The 14,950-nt window shown below is 34.4% G+C and overlaps 1 protein-coding gene across 2 annotated transcripts in view; it reads left to right on the top strand.

The window, feature by feature from the left end:
- Positions 1 to 14,950, top strand: part of TPR (translocated promoter region, nuclear basket protein) — a 67,454-nt gene that overhangs the window by 25,216 nt on the left and 27,288 nt on the right. For both annotated transcript variants that reach the window (XM_011934187.1, XM_011934186.1), the window contains exons 17-30: positions 67 to 200; positions 277 to 425; positions 1,979 to 2,141; positions 3,703 to 3,837; positions 4,345 to 4,485; positions 5,448 to 5,613; positions 8,064 to 8,230; positions 9,244 to 9,396; positions 9,839 to 9,955; positions 10,966 to 11,169; positions 11,450 to 11,634; positions 12,064 to 12,211; positions 14,153 to 14,290; positions 14,383 to 14,514. In XM_011934187.1, the coding sequence (XP_011789577.1) occupies positions 67 to 200; positions 277 to 425; positions 1,979 to 2,141; positions 3,703 to 3,837; positions 4,345 to 4,485; positions 5,448 to 5,613; positions 8,064 to 8,230; positions 9,244 to 9,396; positions 9,839 to 9,955; positions 10,966 to 11,169; positions 11,450 to 11,634; positions 12,064 to 12,211; positions 14,153 to 14,290; positions 14,383 to 14,514 (2,132 nt within the window). The remainder of the gene's footprint in view (positions 1 to 66; positions 201 to 276; positions 426 to 1,978; positions 2,142 to 3,702; positions 3,838 to 4,344; positions 4,486 to 5,447; positions 5,614 to 8,063; positions 8,231 to 9,243; positions 9,397 to 9,838; positions 9,956 to 10,965; positions 11,170 to 11,449; positions 11,635 to 12,063; positions 12,212 to 14,152; positions 14,291 to 14,382; positions 14,515 to 14,950) is intronic.

The raw sequence follows: 14,950 nt of genomic DNA, 5'->3' as shown, positions 1-14,950 counted from the left end.
TGTTAGATTAAAACTGATTCATGAACGCCAACAAAGCATTTTATTAGTCTTTTTACTTTACTGAAGCTTCAAGCTTAGATGATATTTCTCTTGCCTCAACTCCAAAACGTCCAAGTACATCACAGACTGTTGCCACTCCTGCTCCAGTACCTGTTATTGAATCAACAGAGGCTATAGAGGCTAAGGCTGCCCTTAAACAGGTAAAGATCACACCTTTGCCCTGGGTTAGGTTTTTAGAGAACACAGTGTTACCTTCTCATAATCTCCAATATTTAGTTGCAGGAAATTTTTGAGAACTACAAAAAAGAAAAAGCAGAAAATGAAAAAATACAAAATGAGCAGCTTGAGAAACTTCAAGAACAAGTTACAGATTTGCGATCACAAAATACCAAAATTTCTACCCAGCTAGATTTTGCTTCTAAACGGTAAGTTTTCTTTTGTTTCAAATTAATGAAGTCTAAATTGTATACTTTACAATTCAAATCATTTAAATTCAAGAGCTAATTTGCAATAGTGTTGCTTTTTTTGTGAACCGTCTTCTAGAATGAGAACCTCTGGTAGTTCATTTTTTTCATATTAATTGATTCTCTGGGCAGTGCTAAAGGTTTAGCTTGTTTAATAAGTTGAGGCCTGGTGTGACGGCTCACGCCTGTAATCCCAGCACTTTGGGAGGCCAAAGAAGGGGGTTCATTTGTCTCAGGAATTCAAGACCAGCCTGGCCAATATGGTGAAACCCCGTCTCTACTAAAAATATAAAAATTAGCTGAGCGGCAGTGGTGCATGCTTGTAATCTCAGCTACTCAGGAGGCTGAGGCAGGAGAATCACTTGAGCCCAGGAGGCGGAGGTTGTGGTGAGTCGAGATCGGGCCACTGCACTACAGTCTGGGCAAGAGAGTGAGAATCTGTCTCAAAAAAATAAATAAAATAGAAATAGAAAATAAAATAAAACAGAAAGTTGAAGTTCATGTGAGGAATGTTGGTAGTTTCCCTTCCTAAGACTGAAGGACCTGTTTCAGTAGGACTTAATTCTTTTATAAATGCACCAGACAATGAGAGAAATGGGAGCAAATTTTATTCCACCTTTTCTGTTCTAGGTAGAAGAGAAGCGAGTGCTATGTAGTTTTAGGAGAATTAATTTTCTTGGTCACATCCAAAGAAATAATACTAAATATTTCATGGTTATTTGTGGTTAGATTGATTGAATACTTTTTAGTTTAGTTTGTTAGGACAGCATTTTTTTTTTAGTACATGATAAAACCATTTCTGTTTTATAGCAGACAGGATATATATATCTAATGGTTCAGCAACCCCAATTAAAGCCCTTCTTTTTTCTGTGTTGTTACCTCTGGCTAGCCATTATCTAAGCTGTCAAGCACATAAGAAAATAAAACTGAGGATTATAGAAGAAAAAGGGATTAGCAAAAATCCATCACTAACCCTGTATAATATCTTAATTTGCATACTGCATTGTAGTGGGTGTCTGGTGTTATCAATATTGTATTGGCATTATTTTAAATATAATTGATGTTTTTTAAATAACATTAGAAAGTTATTTAACATGAAATACTTTGTTTATTTAGAACTTGGACTACTACATTTGGAATTGGGAAAAAAGAATGAAGGTTTTACCTTATTACACAAGCCACTTTTTCATGAATCATAAAATTAACCCCTTTCTCATTTAGAAAAAAAAAGTGCAACTTGTTGCCAGTGCTCATTTAATTCTACGTAAGCATGTTGTTTGAGGTTAAGACAAATCTGACAGATTTTCAGTGTGAAAATAAAATATAAAAACTGTTCCTGGAGTTATTTCTAAAGAGAACTCAGTGTAACAGAAGTATATATGATGTTACATTAGGATTAGAGACAATATTCTCAGGGCAGTTGGGAACATAGGTTAAGCTATTGTGAAATTTCTTAAAGGAATTAAGCTAGGATATCATTTCAGCTACTTATAGAATTACTTTTTTCATACCAGTTATGAAATGCTGCAAGATAACGTTGAAGGATATCGTCGAGAAATAACATCACTTCATGAGAGAAATCAGAAACTCACTGCCACGACTCAAAAGCAAGAACAGATTATCAATACGATGACTCAAGATTTGAGAGGAGCAAATGAGAAGCTAGCTGTCGCAGAAGTAAGTCCAATATCCCTTATCCGACTTGCATTATAAGTTGCATTTGACATTTGTTTAGTTTTTACTTTGAATTTTACTCACCGATAGGACTTAGGTATTTAAGAAGTTTATAGATTACATCCAAGTAATTAATACATAGTCTGCAAATAGCCAATGTGTGTTAGTGGGGTGATTGTTTCTATTAAGATAGAAAAGGGAAAGGAATTTGTTTTTCTCCTGGACTAAGATTTACTCGCAAGTCTTGTATTTCAAAATAAATTTGTAGGTCAGTGTTTGGTTCTAACAAAGACAATTTTTTTTTTTTTTTTTTGAGACAGAGTCTCCCTCTGTCACCCAGGCTGGAGTGCAGTGGTGCTATCTCGGCTCATTGCAAGCTCCATCTCCCAGGTTCACGCAATTTTCCTGCCTCAGCCTTCCAAGTAGCTGGGACTACAGGCGCCTGCTACCACCCCCGGCTAATTTTTTGTATTTTTAGTAGACATGGGGTTTCACTGTGTTAGCCAGGATGGTCTCGATCTCCTGACCTCGTGATCCTCCCGCTTCAGCCTCCCAAAGTGCTGGGATTACAGGTGTGAGCCCCCGTGCCCGGCCAGAGGGATATGTTTTATTCATTCTTGCTCATCTGAAATAAAAAGCAGTATAATAATTATGTTGTGTTGAATTTATATTTCTGAATTTTATCTTGACTATAAATGTCCATCTGAAATTAACAATATCTTTAACTACTTAGTTCAGTGATGATAAATTTTTTATAATATAGTCTTCTTTATTACTTAGTTATCTCTTCTGTCTTTGATCATTACTGTAAGCAAGGTATGGTTGTCCCCCATTTTACCTGTGTGAAACACTCAAGAGCTAATATATAATTTGCCTATTTTGGGACAGTCATGAGAGATGGGTTGGTTAGGACTTGAACCCATGTCTTATAATGCTCTAAAAGGCTGTATTCTTTGTTTTTATCTTGCTCCAACTCCATTGTGAGGAGTGGGCAGCAGCACTTTTTCAAACTGGTAGAGTGAATTTTATGGTTGATTATTTTTATGAATCATTGTGTGTAAATATGAGTACTTTGAGATTATTGGTTTTCAAAACACTCTCCCTGGTCCCCTTGAGACTCAGAGTGTACTCTGGGTTGCGGGGAGGGAGATGATTTAAATAGATGAATCATCACTTTTAAGCAGGTACTTAGAAACCAGCTTGGATTCTAAAACTTACATAATTTAATAGTAGTCAGGTATGATTATAGCAGTCATGCAATTCTGCTTTCTTATTCTTGCATATCAAATTTTTCTTGCTGTTATTTTTTGAAGTCTGGATTGTTAGAACAAGGAACCATAAGTATTTGTAGTAGTCAAAAGATTTTTTCATTGATCATCCCCAATAATTTTTGCTTTATATTTTAGCACATGAAAGTAAGTTTTGTATTTCCTTGTACAATGAGGAGGTATAGTCTCTAAGAGCATTAAAAAAAATGTAGTGATGTATGAATCATTTTATAATCTTAATACATTTTATACCATGTTTTTCAGCATTTTTTTATTTCATTTCTACTTATGTTAAGGTAAGAGCAGAAAATTTGAAGAAGGAAAAGGAAATGCTTAAATTGTCTGAAGTTCGTCTTTCTCAGCAAAGGGAGTCTTTGTTAGCTGAACAAAGGGGGCAAAACTTATTGCTAACTAATCTGCAAACAATTCAGGTAACCAATAAAAAGACTGTGTAGAAAAAAATTTATAAAAGTTAAATTTAGATTATGTTTGTATCCTCTCAATTTCCTTAATTAGAAAATTTATCCATCACTTTTGTCATCCATTATAATCATTGAATTTTGGAGTTTATTAAGACATTTCAGTATTTTAAATAACATATTGAAAGAAAATTGATTGAAACCATACATTGGTAAGTCCTGAGTTGTATTTACAGTGTCCTGTGCAGTTTTACTATTTATAAGATTTAATTCTTAGGTTTTTATTTTCTTTAAAACTTTGGAAAATCTGAATGATGATTGTAATATGTTCCATCTCTTTCGTGTATAATAGATGTTTTAATATTGAAAAATACCAGAATACTTTCTTGATAAATTCTCTGGATTTTAGCTTCTTCATGTAGAAATGGGTTTTAATACTGTAATCCTTTCTTGCCTTTAATTTTTTTTTTTGTATTGCCTTTCTCTTAAGCATAACCAAAAATCTTTTCTTTACTTTAGGGAATACTGGAGCGATCTGAAACAGAAACTAAACAAAGACTTAGTAGCCAGATAGAAAAACTGGAACATGAGATCTCTCATCTAAAGAAGAAGTTGGAAAATGAGGTGGAACAAAGGCATACACTTACTAGAAATCTAGATGTGAGTCCATCAGAGTTCTGAATTTCTGTAGTGTGTTTATGTTCAGTAATTAATCTGGTGTGTGGACAGTCTGCCATCCAAGATGGAGCATGATTTTGAAAAACTTTCTGACTAAGTTTCTGGCCTCACTCTATACCCAGTCATTTTTAACTGGGTGCCATATATTGTGAGTTTTATTGTGTTGGGTGCTGACTATTTTTGTATTCCTTTAAATCTTCTTGAGCTTTATTCTGAGATGCAGTCAAGTTAATTTAAAATGGTTTGATTCTTTAGACTTTGCCTTTTATGATGTATTAGGTAGGCCCAGAACAGTGTGCATTCTGGAATTATTACTCCCCACTACTGAGGCCAAGACTTTCATGAGTACTAGTGCCAGTGTCCAGTGTAATTGTGGGGATTTTTTTTTAGTCTGGCTGCTGGGAGGAGGCATTATTCTTGACTTTCTTTGAATGACAGATACTCTTCACTCTTAATTCCTTTGGACAATTCTTCCCGTGTCTGGGGTAGGCGCCTTATATATATGCAGCAATCACTACTCTGGTGAATATTTAAGGAGGACCCTCTGTAGAGCTCCAGGGTACTCTGTGTGTGCACCCCTCCTGTCTTGCATTCTGTCTTACAAATTTGAGCTGCTTTGGTCTCCCTGGACTCTCAGATCTGTGTTCTCAATTCAGAGAGTCTCCTGGCCTCTGCCTCATTTCCTCTTCCCTGTGTCATAGCCTGGAAACTTTTAAATCAGTAAACTGAGGCAACATAAGGTTCACCTCTTTTGTTTTCCATCGCAGGGATCTCAGTTGTTTCATGTGTTTTCTCTGGTTTTTTTGGCTGTTTCAGGTGTGACAGTAAATCTATTTTCTGTTACTCTCTCTTGGCGGAGCTCCAAAGGTCTATAAAAAGATAGTTTGAACCTTTAGTTGCTTAGGAACCTAAAGAGAGTGTTATAAGGTTGATGTATTTTATAGGTTCAACTTTTAGATACAAAGAGACAACTGGATACAGAGACAAATCTTCATCTTAACACAAAAGAACTATTTAAAAATGCTCAAAAAGAAATTGCTACATTGAAACAGCACCTCAGTAATATGGAAGTCCAACTTGCTTCTCAGTCTTCACAGAGAACTGGTAAAGGTAAATAAAATAAGTAGACCAATATAATTGTAAATAAATAAATATTTCTTAGTATTATAATATATCCTGTCAGTAATGAATGCTAGTAAAATGAAACAAAAAAAACAAACAAAAAAAACCCAACTTTTTCTTTATATAGTGGTACTCAGTTTTGGGCCTGCAATAGTAAATTCGCTGTTTTAAAAGATTCAGAATAGTTTGGCTTGGCCTTTGATCAAGGTATGTTCCCAGTTTTCTAATCCTTGAAACTATTTATTGATACTTTAAAAATTATTCTTTCTGAAGAGAGTTATTTGATTTTTAACCCGGGCCCCTTGGAAATGAGGTTACATACCAAATCTACAATGATAAGTTTCTCTTAAAGAAAGAGTTGATTTGTGATCTCCTTTAAAGTAGTATTCCCAATTTTTGCTTATTGGTAGCCTCAGGTAAAACATTTGTTTCATTAGATTTTGCTTCCCTTTTTAAATACGTCATTTCAAGTTCAAAGACTTTGTGTCTCAACAATCTTTCTATATGGTTTTATTTCTTAATACAAGGGAAATAAATAAGTAATAAGTGTATGCAGACTTTCTGATTTACACAGTTTTTCAACCTATGGTGCAAAAGCAGTACATATTCAGTAGAAAATACTTCAGTACAGTATTTGTTCAATAAATTACATGAGATACTCAACACCTCATTATAAAATAGGCTTTGTGTTAGAAGATTTTGACCAACTATAGGCTAATGTAAGTGTTCTGAGCACCTTTAAGGTAGTCTAGGCAAAGCTATAAGCTATAAGCTAAGCTATGGTGTTCAGTGAGTTAGGTATATTAAAGGTGTTTTCAACTCAAGATAGTTTCAAATTATGATGAGTTTAAGGATGTGCCCCCACTGGGAGTACAGAAGCATCTCTCTGTATATGTGCATATATATAGACTCATAAATATCTGATCCATATAAATAATGGGTATATAATTATCTAGGAGATAAGTATATACTTTCTTGTTGATATCATGTGATAAAACATTCCAACTTACAGTTTTCTGCCTATTTTATGTACTTCTGATAAAAATTGGGCTAAATTTTAGATTTAAGATTTAGTGTTTTAGAGTAAATAATGTTTAATTATTGGGAGAATCCACCCCCAATATTTCAACATAGGTTCTATTTTCCATTAGTGTTGGCCAACTGAGAAAGAGAGACAGTACAAAGAGAGGAATTTTACAGCTGGGCCGCCAGGGGTGACATCACATGTTGGTAGGACCATGATGCCCACCTGAGTCTCAGACCAGCAAGTTTTTATTAAGGGTATCAAAAGGGGAGGGGGTGTAAGAACAGAGAGTAGGTTCAAAGATCACATGCTTCAAAAAGGAAAAAGCAGAACCACTGATAAGGGTCTAACAAAGATCACATGCTTCTGAGGGAATAGGGCAAAGGGCAAAAGCAGAACCACTGATAAGGGTCTATGTTCAGCGGTGCACATATTGTCTTGATAAACATCTTAAACCAGAAAACAGGGTTCGAGAGCAGAGAAGCGGTGTGACCACGAATTTGCCAGGGCTGAGTTTTCCAAACCCTAGTAAACCTGAGGGTTCTGCAGAAGACCAGGGCTTATCTCAGTCCTTATCTGAACGCACAAGACAGACATTCTCAGAGCAGCCATTCGTAGACCTCCCCCGAGGGATGCATTCTTTTCCCAGGGTATTAATATTAATATTCCTTGCTAGGAAAAGAATTTAGCGATACATTTCCTACTTGCATGTCAGTTTATAGACCCTCTGCAGGAAGAAAAATACGGCCCCTTTTGCCCAACCCCGCAGGCAATCAGACCTCATGGTTGTCTTCCCTTGTACGATAAAGATCGCTATTATTCTGTTCTTTTTCAAGGTGCACTGATTTCATATTGTTCAAACACACGTTTTACAGTCAATTTGTCAGTTAACACAATTATCACAGTGGTCCTGAGGTGACATGCATCCTCAGCTTACGAAGATAACAGGATTAAGAGATTAAAGACAGACATAAGAAATCATAAAAGTATTATTTGAGAACTGATGAATGTCCGTGTTAAGATGAAATCTTCATGATTTATGTTCCTCTACCGCAGCTCTAGCCGGTCCCTCCATTCGGGGTCCCTGACTTCCTGTAATATTTAATAAATTAAGAGTTCTGTCATTTCTTTGTATAGCTACCTCAGTTTAATGGAAATATTTGATGGTTCTCTTTTGAATATTCTTTTCTTAATTTTTGTAACGGATTTCAAATATTAATATTTGAATTTTTTGTTTTTGAGGAAGTAACATAACAAAGTACCTGATTTTATTTTGGTATTTGGCATAGATTGAAACATACTTTCTAAATATATCTATATCTGAACCTTAATGCTAATTTCATAAGCTCTTTATAACAGTCATCTCGAATACTATTGGAAATACTAATCTTAACAGAGCTGTTGTATCTTTTAGGTCAGCCTAGCAACAAAGAAGATGTAGATGATCTTGTGAGTCAGCTAAGACAGACAGAAGAGCAGGTGAATGACTTAAAGGAGAGACTCAAAACAAGTACTAGCAATGTAGAACAATATCGAGCAATGGTTACTAGTTTAGAAGAATCCCTGAACAAGGAAAAACAGGTGTGTATAATTCTGAACTCAGAATTCAATCTGAACACGTTTGTTAACTTTGTTTTTATTAATTAGAGGATTGCTTTGTAAAGCACTGGTATGAATTAGACCAGCGTCATTGCCTTTAACCTTATGAAAGTACTTGAGTCTCATAAGACAGATAAAACAAAAACACACAAAAGTCATGAAGCAAAGAGGTTATGCTTGCTGTTGGAATGGTCCAGATCAAATGTTGAGAATGAGAGGTTGGGAATGTTACTTGTTTTCTGGGTATGCATGCCCTCATGAGAGATGGCATTTGTGCAGATAAAACCTTGAATGAAGGTATCTGTGTAGGCAAATAGAGCAGAAAGGTATTTTACATAATGGGAACCCTCAGCCATGGTAGAAAGCCTTCAGAAGACAATTTGTAAAGTGAGTAGTGAAGGGATACAGTTATAAATGTAGTTGATAACCAAATGTGAAAGGTTTTAAATATGTTAAATTATATTCTGTAGGTTTATTAAGAGCCATTGATTTTTTTTTTTAACATGTCATAATCAGATTTTTTTTTTTTTTTGGTTAGAAAATTCATGTGGTAGATTGGAAGATACAATGTTCATTTTGAAGGCTGTAGCAGTAGTTTAGGGCTGCAATTTTAAAAGATCCTTTTGTAGTTGACATCACTGTAAAGACATCACAATGTGTGAGGAAAATACCTTTCGATTGTAGAATAGGTGGATTTGGCAAGTGGATGTGAGGATTGAGGGAGAAATGAGAGATTGGAAATTTCATTTCAAAAGAGAAAAATGGCCAGTAGTCAAGTTGAAAGGTAAATGCTTGTAGATTTATATGGTGTTTTTGCTTGTTGTTGAATCTTCTAATCACCTTTAATGGATGCTTTTTCTAATATAAAACAAACATTAATTTTCTTATCAAATTAGTTTTGATTTGGAGAAAGTAATTATATGATTTTAAATGTGTGTAATTTTTTTTTTAAATGTGTGTAATTTTTATATCCTACTGTTTGTAATGTGGTAAAGGTGACAGAAGAAGTGCGTAAGAATATTGAAGTTCGTTTAAAAGAGTCAGCTGAGTTTCAGACACAGTTGGAAAAGAAGTTGATGGAAGTAGAGAAGGAAAAACAAGAACTTCAGGATGATAAGAGAAGAGCCATAGAGAGCATGGAACAACAGGTAATAGGTTAATGATATTGTTGTTGTTTTTCTTGGTTGTTTTTTTTTTACTTGTAAGGATTTGAATTCTTTTAACTAGGTCATTAGTTGCCATTTAGTTCATCTCAACAGAAATTTATTAAAAATGTAGGCAAAATTATATTTTACTCTTTTCTGTACCTCTATATACATTTCCCATTGAAATGTTTAGACTACTTTACAGAAATAGGTATCAGTGGTTCTTTTTAAAAGCCCTTACCTGAGACGACTTTTGCAAATGTTAGGGAATGGATAGAGTTGCAAAACTGATTATATCAGGGTGTGAGCATTTTAAATTTAGCAGCAGTTTTTTGGTCTAATTGGATCTTGAAAAATGAGCCTTCAATATAGTAACACTACAATACAGTATTTTCCAAGTAAGTTTGCAATTAATTTTGGTTTTAATCTTGTTCTTTCTACTTAGTTATCTGAATTGAAAAAAACACTTTCTAGTGTTCAGAATGAAGTACAAGAAGCTCTTCAGAGAGCAAGCACAGCTTTAAGTAATGAGCAGCAAGCCAGACGTGACTGTCAGGAACAAGTAAGTGGTGCTCTTATAGCCAGTTAATTGAGAAATGAGCTTTGATCCTAGAGAATGATTCTTAAAGTATATTTATGCATTATGAGAACTGGTGGACCTTGCAAAACTTCAAGATTATTTCCACTTTTGTGGAACTTAGGACAAATTGAAAAGTATAGATGAAGGCTAAAAATAAATACATAGTGCAGTATTCGTTAACAAAGCAATTTTGACAATGGGAAAACAAAAATAGGAGTAGGAGACTAAAATTTGTACTTGGCTGTCATTTGCAAAAATTATTTTACTATTGTCCTTCACTAGATCCGGTTATAAAATTATAGATACAATTGATTAGAGACAACCTTTCCTTAACAAAACAAGAACCTCTTCATAACATTGTTAATGCATTACTAAGTTTGCACATCTATCTATATACTGCTTTTTATAAAATGTTTAAAAAATGTCTCATTAGTTTGAGTGTATGTATGTATGTGCACACGTGTTGAAGTTTTTTATAATTTTTTTATGAACGAGAAATGATAAAACAATTCAGGAGTCGGAGTTACTAAAATGATAGATGGGATAGGAATACATTTGAAGATATTGGTAATGTTCTTATTTTAAGTTGGGTGTCATGTTAATAGCTGTTCGTTTGGTTACTATTCTTTATTGCCTATATATATGTAACATGTATATCACTATTTTAAAATGTAATACAGGGAAATGCTTCAAAGTAAATTTCATTAAAATCAGTGGATCTATAATTTAGTATTTATATAGCTGAGTTATGTTTAGTTTCTTATATCAGAAACTTTGTCCAAATTGCTACCATCTTCTAAGTTTCATTTCTGACAGTTTTATTATATTTCATTAAGTAGCTAAAGCATTAACTTTTAATTTCTTATTTTGATACATTTAGATTGTCTTTACTTTTATTATTTAAAAAGTTCAATGTGTATCTTTTCCAAAAGTGCTAGCTAGCTTTATGGATTTTTAATCTTTGGTATTAATTGGGGAATAATATCTTATAGGCTAAAATAGCTGTGGAAGCTCAGAATAAGTATGAGAGAGAATTGATGCTGCATGCTGCTGATGTTGAAGCTCTACAAGCTGCAAAGGAGCAGGTTTCAAAAATGGCATCAGTCCGTCAGCATTTGGAAGAAACAACACAGAAAGCAGAATCACAGTTGTTGGAGTGTAAAGCATCTTGGGAGGAAAGAGAGAGAATGTTAAAGGTATAATTGTAAATCTGAATAGAATGTTCAGTTGAATTCAAAGAATTTTTATTTATTTTTTCTTTTTTTTTTTGAGATGGAGTCTCGTTCTGTCACCCATGCTGGAGTGCGATGGTGTGATATTGGCTCACTGCAGTCTCTGCCTCCTGGGTCAAGCAGTTCTCCTGCCTCAGCCTCCCAAGTAGCTGGGATTACAGGCGTTAGCCACCGTGCCTGGCCAAGTTGTTTTTTAAAATGTGTATTGGAAAATCTGCTATTCTGATAGACTCTTGGCTTGCAGGATGAAGTTTCCAAATGTGTATGTCGCTGTGAAGATCTGGAGAAACAAAACAGATTACTTCATGATCAGATCGAAAAATTAAGTGACAAGGTCGTTGCCTCTGTGAAGGAAGGTGTACAAGGACCACTGAATGTGTCTCTCAGTGAAGAAGGAAAATCTCAAGAACAAATTTTGGAAATTCTCAGGTAAATCATGTTCTTACTGCGTCATTTCTGTGGTATAACAACTGTGAAATAAAACTACAAATGCATAAATTAAAGAGATTATACATAATTTTGATATGAAGTTCATTCTTCTATTTATCAAAAAACTCATAACTTTTAACATTTACACATACTAGTAAGTGACTAATAAGTTGAATCTGATAGTAGGAACTAGAGCAGATTTCTCTTGAAAAAATAAATGCCTTTCAGATCATTTTAGAGATGAACATTCTAAAGCCAGTGTCTATAAAAGAAAATAGGAATGCATTTCCCATTATTGTTTATTATTAATAAAAACATGTGAAATAGTTATTAAAGTCAATGATTTTTGTCATCTTACCAAATTACCCAAGTTTTGAAATGTTGGCTTTTTAAAATTCACATAAAATTTTAATATCTCTATTTTTGTAGATTTATACGACGAGAAAAAGAAATTGCTGAAACTAGGTTTGAGGTGGCTCAGGTTGAGAGTCTGCGTTATCGACAAAGGGTTGAACTTTTAGAAAGAGAGCTGCAGGAACTGCAAGATAGTCTAAATGCTGAAAGGGAGAAAGTCCAGGTAGGTATAGTAAGCTTTAAGAAAGCACTTGTTAAATCAAAAGAAAAACACTCATTTGTATCTCTACTATTTAGCATAACGTAAAATTTAAGTTGAAGTAAGCATTCTTCTAAACTTAAAAATTCATTAAGCTTTTGTTAAACACTAATACAGTATAGTGCTTAAAAATAAAGGCTCTGTAACCACACTGCCTGGTTTCAGATTCTAGCTTTATACCATTAGCTGTGGCATTGAGTACATTGTTTAACTTCCCTGCCCTTAGTTTCTTCATCTGTAATATTTGGATAATAATGAGGATTAATTGAGTTTATGCACATGAAGCATTTAAAAGCATGTCTGGTATGTAGTGGGTGCTTAATAAATTCCAACTTCTTAATTTATTATAGTTATGGTTTATACATGTGGATAGTCATTCTAGGATAAAGTGATTTAAACTGCTACAGAATATCTTTCTCACCCAAGGAGCAGAAAGTAGTAAAAACTAACAACCAAAGGAAAAGAAGCTGTGGTAGTGAAATGGGTGGTATTAACACAAGCTTGAGCCCTTACACCACACTACCACCCAAAGCTTATTGTTGAGTTACTTCATTCTTAGGAGCTACAGTAATATACCCCCACATCTGGAAGGAAGGAAATTAAGATCTTAAAACATTCACCTCTTTTAACTGATAAGTAGTCAAAATGACTGTTAAGAAACTATTGAAGAGGGAAAAGTAAATAATGAAGTTTATAGGATTTATGTGTTCAGCAGAAGCTAAAGTTTCCAGAATTATATCCTGTTTAATTCAATTGTATCTTACCATGGAAATAATAGAGCCTCCAGTTCAATGGAGTTAATACTTGGAGGAAAAGGGACAGAATCAAAGTCTGTAATAAAGATTGCATATTGTTTCAGTCTTTTCTGCTTCCTTTTTTTTTCCTTTGGACTATAGAAAGTAAAGACTAGAAAATGCCTGCCCACGAACAAGTTCACAGGGGGAAACCAACTCTTAAATACAGGAAGAAGAGAGTCAATAAGTAACATAGATTATATAAAAAGTAATATAATGGGCCGGGCGCAGTGGCTCACGCCTGTAACACTGCACTTTGGGAGGCCAAGGCAGGTGGATCATGAGGTCAGGAGATCGAGACCATCCTGGCTAACACGGTGAAACCCCATCTCTACTAAAATATAAAAAAATTAGCCGGGCATGGTGGCAGGCTCCTGTAGTCTCAGCTACTCAGGAGGCTGAGGCAGGAGAATGGCATGAACCTGGGAGGTGGAGCTTGCAGTGAGCCAAGATCATGCCACTGGACTCCAGCCTGGGCGACAGAACGAGACTCCATCTCAAAAACTAATAAAACAATAATAATAATAATAATAATATAATGTCTGTCTAAGCTTGAACAGTATAGCATGGCAACCATGAAATATGCTGTAGCTTTAAAAATAGTGGAGGAAGAAAGTAATATACCAAATGCAAAAGATGGATAATTATACCCTATGAGAAGGAAAACTTCTTCACAGATAATTCAGTAAAATTTCTCATAACCAAAACGATGAAACAAAGGATCAAAATAAAGAGATTTCTGAACAAGAGGGAATAAACTGAGATTAAATTAACATTTTAGAACTAATAACTGAATTTAGTGCAGCAAGGAAGAAAAAGATACAGAAAGAAAAAAATAGAGATTTGGATTGATATTTTTACCTAATGTTAATACTTTGTTGGTGGGATTTGTAGCATCTTTTCACTTTTATCTTTGTAATTATTGTATTTGTTTAAACTGTGCAGTTAGTATGCCTCACAGAAAAGTAAACATGAACTTTCAAAAATTTTAGTTCTAAAAGTTGAAACTTAAATCCTCTTTACTTTGTTGTAGGGAGGATTTGAGCTCATAGGAAGGTAGACTTTCAACTATTGTTAGATGTTGGTATGTATATTTATTTGAAATGTTTAGGTAACTGCAAAAACAATGGCTCAGCATGAAGAACTGATGAAGAAAACTGAAACAATGAATGTAGTTATGGAGACCAATAAAATGCTAAGAGAAGAAAAGGAGAGACTAGAACAGGATCTACAGCAAATGCAAGCAAAGGTTTGTTGCTTGGTTATCAAGAGTGGAAGCATGTTATTTTTAATAATAAATGAATTTTTACATTTGTTGTTAAATATTGGCATGACTTTCAGGTAAGGAAACTGGAGTTAGATATTTTACCCTTACAAGAAGCAAATGCTGAGCTGAGTGAGAAAAGCGGTATGTTGCAGGCAGAGAAGAAGCTGTTAGAAGAGGATGTCAAACGTTGGAAAGCACGTAACCAGGTAAATGAAGTTAAAACTCTTCCAAAACATGGAAACATGTGTTTTTAATAATAGGGAAAACTTAGCCTCGGTGAGAGAGGGAGACGCTCTCTCAAAAAAAAGCAAACTAGGAATCTGTATACTTTATTGAATTTATTGAAGCACTTTAAAAAGACTTGTTCACTAGAACGTTTTTAGGGAGATGAAACCATGTAACATACTGTGGTTAGAAACTCAGCTCTTTACTCAAACAAAAGGTTAGAAATCTGCCTTGCATGTATTAGGTATATGACTTGGGAGAGTTTCTTAACCTCTTGGAGCTTTAGTTTTCCTCATTTGTAAAATGAGGGAAACTCTTATCACCTTTCGTGTGATAAAAAATGTAATACACGTAAAGCACGTTACCTGGCATCTACAGAAGGTTTGTGTGTTTAACTTGTTTTTTTTTTTTTTTTTT

The sequence above is a fragment of the Colobus angolensis genome, unplaced genomic scaffold (genome assembly GCF_000951035.1).
Source record: "Colobus angolensis palliatus isolate OR3802 unplaced genomic scaffold, Cang.pa_1.0 Scaffold132, whole genome shotgun sequence".
NCBI lineage: Eukaryota > Metazoa > Chordata > Mammalia > Primates > Cercopithecidae > Colobus > Colobus angolensis.
Note: the sequence above shows the minus strand (reverse complement) of the source record. Positions and strands in the feature narration are given on the sequence as shown.